Raw genomic sequence first — 14,740 nt, 5'->3', positions numbered from 1 at the left:
ACTCTGTTTGCTAGATGGTTCATAGCTCCTCCACTGTTCATTAAATACAAGGACTATGGGACTATGGGTGGAGAAGAGCATTTTTTCTTTAAAGTTTTGAAACTCCCGACTCAGACATTGAGAAAGCTTTCAGTTTTCAGTCCTAATGCTCTCACAGGTTTCTTTTCCATATGGTTCCTTTCAATATAATTGAGTCTAAATGCCTGTAACCTGATCACATTCTCATTACAATTTTTGCTACATAAACTGACCTCACAGATGATTTATGGCCATTAGACTTTATAGTGCACAATTCAAAACTTCCAAGATATTTGGCACAGTATATAAATTGTGTAATTTATTTTGCATTAAAACTTAACTACTTGGCTGTAGCAAAATATAATGTTCAGACCTGGTATGACATTACTTCTTTCAATTCTACATAATGCAGGGCCAACAACCATACAATCCATGCGTCCCCACCATCCCAAACCAGTCTCTTTCAAATGCCCACGGTCGAGTTCTCAGTCCGAAGTAAGGGCTACATAAAAATCAACACAGCAGAAGGAACAGCCCAGAAGTGAAAGGCTTGTAATGGAGAGAAGTCCGAGGGTATCTCTGTGCATTTGTATGTTCTGCATTGCCCTCCAGTGAACCTTACAACCGTACGAGAGATTTAAGGACACAGATAACGGATGCTCCGTCAAATATCCTTCTAGAACCACGGAGCAGAGACAAACCAGGAAGGGTCATATCACTTCTCCCTGTTGACCGCAGCAGAAAATTTGTTCTTTAGTTTTGTATTTAATGTGTAGCAACGCAAGAGGTTGGATCCGAATAAGCGTGCAGACACTTCTTGCTGCACAACTAAAGTATTGTTAGTTTTTATTGTCCTTTTATGGCATCATAAAAGTTCACAGCGCCCTTCAATGGGTAATGGGGAGAATGAGTGGTGGGAAAATAGCACTTTATGTATTTTTAGGCAAGAAAAATTTATGAAGTCTCCTGTCGATGACGCTGAAAACAGCCACGAGTTAATATGTGTTTCATTGTGCTTTTTGCAGGTGCAAACATGGCCCAAGGCATAGATGCTGTAAACACTACGAAGATAATTGCATCTCGTATTGTATTAAAGTAAGTGCAGGAGAAGTTAGATTGACAAACTCCGGCAAAGACAGGGTAAAAGCCTTTAGTCTGAAAAAGCATGTATTTAGGAAGTGAGAAGGGAGCCTGTTACTCATTCTGCTTCTATTGAAAATGTGACAAGCCTGAAAACAGATTTTCTCAATTTAGGATGGGGTGGTGGTGGGGTTAACCTGCTCTGGTCCTTTGGATTAGCTGGAGTGAATGGATAACAGAAAACGTGTGGGAAAAAAATGAACTATCGAGTGAGGAACTTGTTGAACTATGTGATGCGCTTACGGCTGAGCCCACTTGTGACCCCAGCCGGGAGAAAAGCACCTGGAATGTGCTGCTTGGGCAGGCGGCGCTGCCCCGGCGCACGTGCAGCTGCGCGGGTCTGGCACGCTGCTGCCCGGCGCTGGCCTCCCGCCTCCGTCCGCGTATTTTAAGGGCTCAGGGTAACGAGAGAGTGGTCACAGTTGCTGCGCCCAGGAAGAGCTGCTTATGTCCAGTGGCATAATTCATCCTCCGTTATCGATGTGATCAGCGCATTTTTTTTCCAGGGGAGTGCTGTGTGGAGATTTGTTTTGGCTGGCGTCGGGCTGGCACAGGTGGTACCACCTGCTAGGCCTGGTTTAGGAGTTGGTAAGACTCCAGAAGTTCTCAATCAGTTAATAATTTACCCATTTTTTACATGTGGAGCAGCGAAAATGGGTTTGAGTATCTGCAGATGCTTTTAATGTATATTACTTTCAAAAATAACTTTTTTAAATTAAAATTTTATATACAGTTAATATTATCTCAGAAGAGCTATGCTTAAATTTAGCATCAGAAGAAATCTAGCACAACATTTATTCATGTATGTTTATTAACAGCTTCATTTTGTGTTGTATTAGCCCTCTTTTTACACTGGAATATATTAGCGTGCCGCTGTGTAACATGGGTATGAGTCGTGCTGGAGCTGGTAGGATTCGAGGTGGTGCGTAAGCGTTCTGCTGAATCCCGATGAGAATACGCAGTAGAGCAATCACAAGTAGTTCAGGACAGTTACGTCGCTTTTCTGGTGTGGGTATGACACATATTTAACAGAGCCCAGATCAAAATTACAGTTTTACAGCCTCTCATCGCTATTTTAGTCCACTTAATGTTTCATTCGTGAGCTTTTTTCTTCAAGGCGTAACATCTGTGGGGACACATACTTTCCGTTTGCCTCCCGGCCCGCTTGGTCTCCCATCTCCGGAGTGCTCGTGTCTGGTCAGCATCCTCTGGGGAGCAAACGTTCCCGCTGCCTTCATTTGCAGAGTGCTCTGTGTTTTCCCCATCGGTATCGTTCCCTGGCCTTCAGACTCAGCGTCCAAGAGTGCAGTGAATATTATATTCAAAACAAAGATTAAGCTTAAGCAGAAGTGATTTTAGGGGTCGATAATGCCGCGCTTCCAGATCTCTGCTGATGGCAGTATCTCCTAGGGTGCCTCTTTTTCCACGGGTGCCTTGCTGTAACTTTGGTCTGCTGCACTTTTACATCAAGTGCTGTCTTTCATTGCTTCCGCGTATTTTACAGTAATTAGCTCTTAGCTGCTGTTAGTCTAGATTTGCTTTCTGAGACTTTTATTAATCTCACGCAAGATCCCTATGCGTTCTGTGCTGCATGCTCAGCACTCAAATCTGTAAGTACCCTCATAAAACTATTATTTGACAAATGCGGTTAGAACAAACAAGTAAGGATTTCTGTTAAAATATTTATAATGGAACTGATGCCTCTTCTCCATCGAAAACTGCCATAATCTGCTGGAAGAATGATTGTGTGCGTGAGACTTCATGGGTACAGAGAGAGGTGATCAGACCGTTATGGAATATAAAGAGCTTGAAATGCCTTTGAAAACAGAAGGGTGACCAAGAAATAGGCATCAGTCTTGTCGAGAGACCCAAATCTGATTTCAGGCTGTGAGTGCCTCAAATTGCAGTAGGCCAACCCCACACTTCTCTCTCGGTCCTTCCTCAGGTGAGTGGGGAGATGTGTTAACGATGACAAGAACGGGGAGGGGGGAAGGAGGAATATTCATGAGTCTCTGTCCTCTTCAGTTATTTACTCAGCATCGTTTTGTTTGCGTTTTAGAAACCCTTGAAAGGGGGTGAGAGGAGAGGAAAACACAGCTGATGAGGGAACTGAACTAAGTCTTCACCTGACTAAAAATAAGTTTTCAAAAGACATCTTCATAAGCTGTTCTCTCTTTAGAGAAACCTTTTGTGCATTTGAACTATACTCCATTCTTGTACCAGTCTTGTATAATGTTTTAGTATAAATTATTCTTGACTACAGTAACAGAATCAGGGAAATATCACTGAAGTGGCAGCCAGATCTTTGACTTTCCTGCCTTTTCTGTGACTTTTTTTTTTAAATTAAAACATGAGTGAAAAATTTTATTTTGAAGTATTTGGATTTTTAAAGACCCAAAATTCTTAAAGCATTTTCAGTTCTCTCTGTGTCTGTTCCTGGAGTCGAGCAGCAGTAACTGTCAGCTGACGTGATTTGAGCATGTTTTTGTCATTCCCTATCTGTAAGGGAGCTTTCAAATCTGATGATGAGCTGCTTATTGCCCAGTTGTCCCCTCTGTGCTGTATTTTCCCTTACCCTTGAACATCACGTCTTCTCATTATCATATCTGCGTTTTAATTGTCAGTGCATGCTCTTTTTCTCCATCTTCACATTTAAATGCACGATAGGCAGTTGATGGGATCCATGATGGCTTTTATGCAACGCTTGGTAAGAACAGACCACCTGATTTCATAGACCTCCCTTAACATTTTAAATACTTAAAGTGCTTTGGGTTTCTAAATGTCTGAAAAGAGCTACCAGAAGCAGTCAAACAGTGTTTTTCCTCTTTTGGATTCCAGTTGATGACACTGAGGAGACATTAGCCAACAGTAGTAGTCCCATTGTCCTTTTTTTCTGCTGATGCTGCAGGTGACAACCCTCACAATTTATCACACGACTAGGATGACCAAAAAGAATATGAGATTATTTTCTGATGATTGTAGTCCCTGTGTTCTGTCTCTGCAAGGAACATGGGCTACTGTGTACCCAGAACAAATTTTAAATATCTTAACTAATTTATTTTAAGTATCCTAATTAATTCCTAATATATTGCAAGAGGTTGACTGAGTTTCGGTATGCTACTGAACTCTGTTTGTGTGGATGCACGTGCTTTGCTGAATTTGAGTTATAGTGAATATCTTGACTATTATTTTAAGAAATAGAGACTACGTTTTAAGAAATCTGTTTCTCAAAAGGAAAAAAAAAAAAGTTGAGTTTTGCGGATATGTAGTTTCACTGTGCTGCTTCTTCTGGCTGATCTGAGTCCCAGCTCAAAGTCTCTGTAGAGAAATGGCTCTTAGCAGAGTTTTCTTTGCTCACTTACGTTTATTACAGTGTCCTGCGTGTACTCTGCTGTTTCTACCTCCGTTATTATTTGAGGTATTTTTATGGAAGACAAAAGTTACAATATTGTGTATCGATTATAAGATGTAATACTTTCCATGACTCTGTAAAACACGTTTAAGTGTGATATGGGTTCACCTGGTTGATGTAATAAGCTAAATAGGAGGATTTTGTGACTACTTATTGCTGTTTGATGCACATCAGAACTAAGCCTCAGTCCTTCAGTTCAGCGCTTCCAAGCAGGGTACTCATAAAAATAAAATCATGGATATACTTGAGTGTTTTCAGTTGGAATTTAAGTGTTTCCTGATGCAGTGTTCCTCACCCTGTCAGAGTAGCTCTCCTACAGCTGGGTAAAAATGTCAAACATGCCGTAATGTTGTTTGTTCTCTTGTTTTGGGCTTTGTTCGTAACTGCTGATTTTATGACTTTCTTTTTATATAATGGTACCTGGTATCGTAATCATCTCATTTTTTTGGAAGATGAGGGCTATGTGCTTCACACTAGGGTACCTCTTCATTTTAGGTGCAATTATGTGCTCATCTGAAGTTTGACATTTAATTACAGCAAATTCACAGTGCATTTCCATCTCTGCCTACCTCACATACCTTTCAGTAGGCATTTTCATTACACGATCAGAAAACCCTGGGTCGTTAGCTCTTCAGTACGTCGAATTTACGTACCTTTAAGGGTAGCAGAGGAAGAAGTGGAGATTTTTCATTCGTAGCTACTGGATCATTGGATGACACAACGTATTTTCTTCTACTTCATTCTCATGAACCACTTCTTGAGTAGCAGGGAGAGTAATTGCTTCAGGAAAAGTTTATTGCTGGATGTTTAACCACAATAAAATTTTATGAGATTTATGATGCATTATAAAGTCCTGTAGGAGGCAAAAATGTTTTGACTTTCTGAGTTTGAAAGGTCGCTCAGTCAAACTTTTTAGCAGGGCCTGTTGCAATAGGACAAGGAGTAATGGGTTTAAACTAAAAGAGGGGAGATTTAGACGAGATATGAGGAAGAAATTTATTACAATAAGGGTGGTGAAACACTGGCCCAGGTTGCCCAGAGAGGTGGTGGAAGCCCCATCCCTGGAAGTATTTAAGGCCAGGCTGGACGGGGCTCTGAGCAACCTGATCTAGTGGAAGATGTCCCTGCCCATGGCAGGGGAGGTTGGACTAGATGACTTCTAAAGGTCCCTTCCAACCCAAACCGTTCCATGATTCTGTGAAACCCTCTGCCAGTTATCCCTGTGACTGGAGTTGCCTTGGTGTCCCTGAGTATATTCCGAAAAATGAACCAAAGAAATCACGAGTGTTGGGTGCCTGCCTTATTTGCCAACTGTGAGTGCACAGAGAGTGTTCAGATAAGGCATCTTCCAACCAAAAAATGGATCGATTTTACTCAGGAAGATGAGAGAAGTTCAGCCATAGGGCAAGAATAATGATAGGAAGCTGTGGAAGCAGTTGTAAGAAACTGTGGAGAAGAATTTGGAAAGAAAAAGGCAGTGTGGTTTTGTGACATGGTTTAAAAAAGCAGATCTGTATCCAAGGTGGAGTAGTCAGAAAAAAGATCAGTGGAACCTGTGTTATCCTTTCTCAGTAGCTCTGTGCGTAACCTCCCTCCCAGTTTCGCCCTTTCTCTTGCTGCAGAGTCGCTCCAGTTTGGTTGTGGGAAAGTATGCGAGCACTTGCCAAGCCGCCAGGGTCAATTTCTAATTCTCACACTTTCTGAAATGTATTTTTTGTGGACTTTTTCCTCCTTTAGTGCTTTCTCCAGACATTCAAGGGTAGAAGTGCTCTTTTTTTTCCGCCGCATTACTTTCCTCTATATGCCCACTTGTGGTTAAAAGCCGGTCAGCAACCTGGAAATGAAGTCATGGGGATTATTTCAAAGAACAGAATTTTGGAGCAGAAGAGAAATCGAGTTTGCCAATTGAGGCCTTTCAGATATTCATAGAAATTAAAGGAGAGTAAATTGTCTATGATTTTATTGCCTTTGCTGTTTTATAGGGGAATCAAGGAAAAAAACCAAACTGGTCTTGAGTTTGAAGATGGGGATGCATTTTACATAGTAGCAGCAGAGTGGGTTTTAAACTGCTTGATGTAAAAGAATAAGTACTTCTGTAGACGTCTTTGCTTTTCCTTATCCTGAATTGGTGGTTTCTTGCCACAAAAATATTTCTTTCTTTTCTCTAGGGCTTCATTAGGATGTTTAGCATTGGTTACCTGATCCAGTGTTGCCTTCGGATTCCATCCACCTTCCGGCACCTGTTTACAGACCCATCCCGGATACTTTCCCTCTTCTACAACAAGGAAAATTTCCAACTTGGAGCCTTCCTGGGATCTTTCGTCAGTATATACAAAGTAAGCTTCTAATGACAAATGCCATGGTTTTTATTTCACTTTTCAGAATATCACAAAGAGCTAAAATGTCTACCCGCTTAATATTACCGATACTATTTGCTACAGCATGTCACTGACAAATTCTGCAGTATTGCAGTAATCAAATCGTAAATGGAAAGCTAGTCGTCCGTTCTGTGTGGTTTTTCTATCGTTTCGGAATAAACCAGATGGATTTTGCAGCATGGTATCAAGATCAGGAGATAGGTACTTCAGAGAACGTGAATGCGGATTTCAAAGGGACTCGCTGTTACACAAAAACATTTTAGTGCAGACGCAAGTAGTGGCTGCGGTAGCGGCAGCGTTGCCAGAGAGAAGCCATTTGCAGATTTTTTTTGGCTCAAATATCTGGAATTCTTACTTGATGCTAAAGAGCAGGAGATTGCAGAACATATATCATGTGCAGCTGTGGAGATATTGCACTTACCGCTTGGAAATCACCCGTCTACACCATTATAAGATGACAGATTGTGAACTGATGCACGTTCGTACAGCATTGTTGGAGTTAATGGAATTATGTTTATTTATGCCAGAAGAGAATGCGACCAAGCACACACCCAAAGGGAGAATATACGGCATAGTGCAGTGCTGAAGTGGCTTTTGCACTTTCATGTTCTCAATCACACGTGTAATTTTTCAACTTGACTTGTTGTGCAAAGTTAAGATAATTCTGTGTTATTCAGGGTAAACATTACTTACTAAAAATTAAAAAAACAAGTGCTATTTGTAAGGAAAACCTCATTTCACTCCACTTGCAGTCAGATCGAGACACAAGAATTTTAAGGTTACAGAGTTTCAAATTCGTAATGGCAAAGTGCAGATGGGTTGTTCAGAGTTTATTTGAAAATTAAATTTTTGCTCAAACTTTTTAAGAAAGGAGCCTTTAGAGAAAAGGGTGTTTAGATTGCAAAAGCTGAAATGATTTTGATTTCTTTTAAAAGCTCCGATTGCAAACTATAACTTAGTGCTGTAGATATTCATTTTAGGAGAGTGACCTACTCTGACATTTAGAGTTTATTAAGTATGTGCTTTCTGTTATTGTTTGCGTTCCATAACTTACATAGATTTGGGTTGTGCTATATTTTTCTTCCAGTTTGAAATAAGCACGTAGGGCAGCAGAGAGCCCAGACACTCCAGAAGATTAGATCACAGCCGAAAAAAATGAAAGGCTTGATGCATTTTGAACCCAAAGGAATTGCATTATGGACTGCTTTAAAAAAAAGGTCCATCTTGTCCCTAAAAGCCATCTGAAATGCCCTTGTAGGGTTGTAGTGGCTGTATACTATTAATATTTTGTGTTGCCCTTACTCTTAATTAATGTCAGCAAACGTGGTTTTGCAGAAAATAGGATGGCCGTTGTAGCCTGGTGTCATTTTTTAAATAAGTTTACAAGTTTGAGTAGTGAAATTGACTGAGATAATTGCAATGTATCAATGACTTTGCAAGGAATTTATTTAAATATGCGCTATGAAATAGCCAGTGAGACCACATCTGCGTCCATTTTTGGACATAGGTATTACTTTATTTATTTTTTTTAACTTTAATGTCTTTTTCAAGAGTGTGTTCACCTGAGGGCCAGCAAGATGATTTCAGGACTGGGTCGTACGATGGTCGAGGAGGAGCTGGGAGAACTGGGTTTTAAGCTGGAGAAAAAAGGCTCAGGGGAGATTTTATTGCTACCTACACCTCTTGGAGGTGTGGTGATACGTGGGTTCAAGCTGAAATACAGGAGATTCCGAAGAGATATAAGGACATATGTTCTCAGGAGAGGGTGTGCAAAAATTGGAACAGGTTGCCCAGCGAGGCTGCGTAGCGTCCATCCATGGAGATGCTCAGAACTCCACTGAACGAGTTCCTGAGCAACCTGCTCTAATTAGACCTGCTTCAGGCTGGAGGTTCAACCAGATGATCTCCAGAGGTCCCTTGTAACATGAATTATCCTTCGATTTCATGAAGAGCACACATTACGTGGATTAAGAGCCATCTAATCTGTCCATCTACGCATATCTCAAAGTGGACATCAGCAGGCTGTCACACTGAATTGTCACCTTGTCTCAGTGCCGTCAGCACTGGATTGGGCCTTACTAAGCAGATCTCAAACCGTTTAGAAGCAAACAGAAATTTACCAGGGATAAAATTTGGAGACAAAGTATGGATTTCCAAAACAGTTGAAAAAACAACGCAGAGGATGTGGCAGATGTGGAACAGTCTGGATCGTTTGGTAACCTGCAGCCATCCAAATGAAATATATTTTAATGCAGCCTACGCCACAATTACTTACACCCATTTTGGCCTGAACAGCTGTGCATTGTTGTCTGTGTCAACAAACAGGTTATTACGCATTTCACTACGTCTTTTAATCATATGCAGTTCTAACTTTTTAGATTAATGTGTTTTCCTGGTTCCAGAATTTATTGGATGTATGGAAAAATCTCGAGGTGTTTGGTACGGAGTTGAAAACAGACTTTCTCACGGGAAAGAGTCGATACAGCTACAGCAAATGAAGATGATACAAATTCAAGATTAGCTTTGGAATTAGATTGGTATTCAAATTAGATTGGTCTGTGCTCTGATTTTGAAAGAAACAGTATCAGTCAACTCTTAATTAAAACACTGAAGTGCTTCAGGTACTGGGGATTATAGGTTTTATCACGCTGCACTCTTCATTGGTACTGTGTGCTGTATTAGTAGTTACAGAGGAATATCCCCAGTCTGTGTGTTCTGAAAGAGAAATTACTAGGCTAATCCTCCTCTCCGTTCACCTACAGGGTACTAGTTGCTTCCTGCGTTGGGTACGAAACCTCGATGATGAGCTTCACGCCCTTGTAGCTGGTGAGTCCATGGCAAGAAGTTTATATGGCTTCTGTTGGGACTCTGCAAATGTTTCTTTTGTTTGTCCTCCTGTTGCCTTTTCAGATTTCCGTGAGGAGAATAGGGCTGCGTTCATCAAGGTTGTGTCAAAGTGACAGTGGTGTCTCAAGTAGCTTCAAATAAAGCTCCTTGTGAGGAGCGGCTGAGGGAGCTGGGGGTGTTCAGCCTGGAGAAGAGGAGGCTGAGGGGAGACCTTCTCAGTCTCTACAGCTCCCTGAAAGGAGGGGGTAGCCAGGGGGGGTCGGGCTCTTCTCCCAAGGAACAGGTGATGGGACAAGAGGAAACGGCCTCAAGTTGCACCAGGTGGGGTTTAGATTAGATATTAGGAAAAATTTCTACGCAGAAAGGGTTATCAAACATTGGAACAGGCTGCCCAGGGAAGTGGTGGAGTCGCCATCCCTGGAGGTATTCAGAGGACGTGTAGATGTGGTGCTGGGGGACATGGTTTAGTGGTGGGTTTGTCAGAGTTAGGTTAATAGTTGGAGTCAATGCTCTGAAGGGTCCCTTCCAACCTAGTAAATTCTATGATTCTCTGGAAGAGTTGCAATTAAAATTGCAATGCAAATTCAGTCAAATGGTATGTTTTTAATGGTCACCTTCAAGAACAATATATTATTGTCTGCACAAGTGTAAACTTGTCTTTTATTTCCCATCTGTAGAGGTGGGAGGTTCAAACACTGTCTCTTCCGTACGTGACATGTTTGAAAGGATGGGCTCCACTGGACCCGAAGAGGGACCCTCTTGCCATGAAGTTTGTGTAGCGTTGCAGGCCCTGCCCTGCTGTTCGTGCGCCGAGCACGTATTGGAACCTCAGAGGCCTCTCTTCTTTGTGGGACGAGAGAGGAAATTTGACACTGTGATCCTGAGGTGATTTCCTTCAGGGTTTCAAAATTCTCTTCTTTTTTTTTTAATGACGTAAACCGTATTTTGATGGGCAGGACAGGAACATCACTGAACTTTGTTGTAGCAGCAGAAAGCATAACGTTGTGCAGCATCTGTTGAGCTGACGTACTGCAACAGCACAAATAAATCACCATCTTAACAAGACTTTTGTTTTCTACTTGTTACAGGGTGTCTAGCAGGAATTTCTATGATGTTTTACAAAAGTACCACCATCTCCATGTATCTGGTGTCCAAATTAGTAGAGGTAAGGCTTTACCCTCGAAACAGAGTTCTTTATTTCATCTGATTTTTCAAGGCAGAAAAATAAAATGAACTTCACAGGCTTTGTCAGACAATTCCAGTATAATGCAAAGTTGTGTGGCAGTGGTGTGTTTCCGTGGATGTGTGCCACGAGGCAGTGCCGCTCTGCGGTCTCATTTCTTTCTTATTTTCCTTTCTGTGACTCATTTTAAAAGTCCTTTATCCACTGGTCTCCATGTGTATTCTCCATGAATTTTTTTAATCTCCTGATAGCCCTTTTGCTGTGTAGCTTTTGCAGATTTTTTTAAATCTGAAAGTTCCAAGAATGTCTGTTCTGCCAGAAACATAAATCAAAACTAGTCCTTAATTGCAGATTTATTGCCAAAAGCTACAGCTTAACTTCCTGCCTTTGTTCCCTAATTTTGGCATTCAACAATCCAAGATAACTCAAAATAGCGTAGGTTTTAGTCTATAGCCGGAGTTGTTTGTCAGTGTGCTTCAACTGATTGAATTCCCGGCTTTGCAACGAACTTTGTTCTAATTACTATTTTTCAGGCTTGAATTATTTCTCTGAACTTGTTAAAATTAGGAGCCCAGGAAAAAAAAAGAAAGTTTGTAGAGTTTGGTTACGTTGATTATGCTTTGCTAACCAGCTTTTGGTTTCTTACTGTGATTTTTCCATAAAATTGGGACTTAGTCATGGTTATTTCCCCAACAGCAGCACTGGAATAAGTTGAGGGCGTTCTCTTATTATGCATCATCCCCGCATCACAAAGCTTTGTCCTGCGGACCTCCAGGGCCTCATTCCCTGGTGATATTTATCCACCTCCATTACCAGAGCAGAATTCATTTCAAACAATATAAAAAGAAGGAACTTTTTTTTTTTTTCAAGCATAAAATTAAACATAAAAAGGGAAGACATACTCTGTTTATTCTTGCTCCTTGTAATCCTGGATCAAGCTCTGCAGGTAGTTCCCATTCCCATACTGGTTATATAAAAGCAACTCGGAGTTACCCATATTGAACTTTTAGAGCACCAGTTGTGAAAAACCCAATATTATCTTGTGTTGCTGGTGGTTTTCTCTGGACTTTGAGACGTTGTGGCTGCAGGGAAATAAGAAAAGTGCTGTGTGTTCTGTCTTTCTGTCTTTTTTCCCCCCCCCCACCCTTTTTAAACTACTTTTATCATCTTACGCAAGCCAAGGGTAACTGACCAAAGAGGCGTGTGCTGCTTTGGAAGGTCAAGCTGTGCTCAGGAAAATAAACTTTACATGTTTTCTCAGAAAGAAAAGTATGTGATTTCAAGCTGTTTAAGAGCAGTGAATATTCGCTTTGTTGGAGTGGTTATTGCATTGTTCTTTTGCTTTTTTAAAATGAAGAATTTACCATAGCAAACTTTCCCATTTTTATCTTTAAGATCTGTACTACCCTTTTAACACCCGAGCTGTTGCTAAGTCCTGTTCCCTGCGTTTCTAGCCTCTTACTCTGTTGAGCTGGGGTGACTTCTATAAGCTAGCTCAATCAGTGTCGCATTTGTGGACATAAACACAAATGTACGTGGGTAGGTGAGTAATGCCGACATGGTTTTCGGAAAAGGTAAAATAAGTAAAAAGTAAAAAAAAAGCTACTTTACTTTGTTTCATTCAGCATTTTTCGTTTATTCTTACAGACGATATACTTCAAAGGCATTGAAGCAGGGAAGGTTCCCTATTTTCCTCATGCGGACAGCATCATCTATGCCATTTCGACATCGATATGCTTTCAGGCCGTAAGTGTGTTGTCTTCTGGCAGAATATGAAGTTCTGTCAGTTTAAGTCACACGTCGAATGAAGCGAGGCGCACGGCGATACAGGAAGGATGGTGTGCTGCGGTGACTCCAGCAGGATGCCGTGAGCTGGGGCGCCCGCGGCCTGCTGTGGGGTGACTGGGGGAGGATCATTTCTGGGACTCACGTTTCTCATGTGCTTATAGCTGAGTCGTAGAATCATAGAAAGCAATTATACAAATGTTACATAGAAAGAATTATACAAGGCAATGAATTCTTTGGAAAAGATCTTAAAATGCGTTGACTCAGAAGATGAACATAAGCGTATGGACTTTCATAAGCATATGAAAGGACAGTTTCTCAAGGAGACAAACAATATATTGCAATATTTTATGGGGTTTTTTAATCAACTGGAATTTTTCACTTTCAGCTAACTTGAATTAAAGTTGCCTATTTGAAAAAAAATCTGCAAAAATTGGCAAGGAAACCTGAAGTTTTACATTCAAAACAAGCTGCAGTTATCGTCTTTTGCACTTCCCAAGTTAATTACGTGCTTTCTCCCCCAGTCCTTTTATCAGCTGCGTCAGCTAGAAAAACTCCTTTTCAGTGGCACCCAAATTACGGTTCTACTACATCTCTCCGTTTCCAGACCTGCTGCTGAAACATCCCACTGGGTTTTCAGCATCTCCATAACTATACGTAATTTTTGTACCCCTCATTAAAGAGAATATTAAAGCAGTCTTCTGCTGTCTTGTGCTTAGCAGAGCAGTGCCACTCCTCCTTGCTCCCGTATATTTGGGAATATCTCTCATTCCAGGATCAAAGCAAACTGATATTTTATTCCTTGTGAGGCACCTGAAGGTCTGCAGCGTTGAGATCTCAAAAACACTATTGGCAAGGACCATTATGTGAAGCTAACAGAAATGAAGTTCATCTGAGAGAAGAGGAGAGGTTTTTTTCATTGCTGAATAACTAATTGGAAAAGGGAGCCAAGACTAGAAATAAATTTCTTGGTTTAGGAGGGAGGAAGGAGAGGGAAATTAGAAAAGGCATCTTGTGCTGAGCTGTTTGTTACTCGCTATGTTCGTAAGTGACCTGGAAAAGTAATGGAATAGAGAGAAGACAAGGATTTTGGTTCTGTAACGTTATTTAGGATATATAATGTGAAATATAAAGATGACTACAAGAACTAGTAGATCACAAAGTGCAGAGTGAGTGGGGGATAAAATAGCAGGTAAATTTGACATCCACAAGTGCAAAATCCTGTACGTAGGAATAATAAGGATTATTGTTGCTTTCTCTGCAATGAGATCTAAGTTAATTACCGCCACTTTTGAACGATTGCCTTCTGGGAATACCAGTCTGTGCTGGTGGTGGCCACGTAGAGCATCGCATTCGGCTGTGAGCGGTTTGTCTACTGGCTGCGCTGGACGTTGGCAATGATCGCAGCTGCTTTCGGTCCGTGGATCACGAGATGATTTTTACAAAATTAAAAAAAAATATATAAACATATATATTTCCGTAGCTGTCCTTTCCCTGGTTTTGTCAGTGTAATGCAGCAGACGAAGCTTTTGCCTGACGCTGTCGGCTGGCTCTGACGGAATCCTCTCCTTGCAGGCTGTCATGGAAGTGCAGAACCTGAGACCTTCGTACTGGAAATTTCTTCTACGACTAACGAAGGGCAGGTATGTCATCGGGGGTATGTTACGGCTTGCCTAAGCGCACCATCGATCACATTCAGCTTTCTGTGTCACTCACTGTCAACAGCAGAGCCGGGAGAGTACCCAGGGGCTGATTTCCCGAGTATTTACTTTGCTTTGCAAACGGTTTCCCGTCCACTTGCAGTTCCTGGCTGCTGAAGCGACATCGCTAGGTTTAGTGTAATGACAGGAGCAAAGACTTACTCTAGTTCAGACTATTTAGCAGATGAGTGTTTTACTTGAAGGGTTTTTTTATCTTTTGTACACTTGGAAGGTGGAATGCTTTCAGATTTCAGTAGAATATGAAGAATCGGGTAAA

At 41.3% G+C, this 14,740-nt stretch overlaps 1 protein-coding gene across 1 annotated transcript in view; it reads left to right on the top strand.

Moving 5' to 3' along the window:
- TMEM135 (transmembrane protein 135) overlaps positions 1 to 14,740 on the top strand; it is a 198,633-nt gene that overhangs the window by 179,745 nt on the left and 4,148 nt on the right. The window contains exons 9-14 of the mRNA XM_054223831.1: positions 1,044 to 1,113; positions 6,739 to 6,906; positions 9,711 to 9,774; positions 10,884 to 10,960; positions 12,626 to 12,724; positions 14,339 to 14,406. Coding sequence (XP_054079806.1) covers positions 1,044 to 1,113; positions 6,739 to 6,906; positions 9,711 to 9,774; positions 10,884 to 10,960; positions 12,626 to 12,724; positions 14,339 to 14,406 — 546 coding nt within the window. The remainder of the gene's footprint in view (positions 1 to 1,043; positions 1,114 to 6,738; positions 6,907 to 9,710; positions 9,775 to 10,883; positions 10,961 to 12,625; positions 12,725 to 14,338; positions 14,407 to 14,740) is intronic.

This window comes from Rissa tridactyla, chromosome 1 (assembly GCF_028500815.1).
Source record: "Rissa tridactyla isolate bRisTri1 chromosome 1, bRisTri1.patW.cur.20221130, whole genome shotgun sequence".
In the NCBI taxonomy this organism is placed as follows: domain Eukaryota; kingdom Metazoa; phylum Chordata; class Aves; order Charadriiformes; family Laridae; genus Rissa; species Rissa tridactyla.
This window is presented reverse-complemented; position numbering and strand designations above follow the sequence as displayed.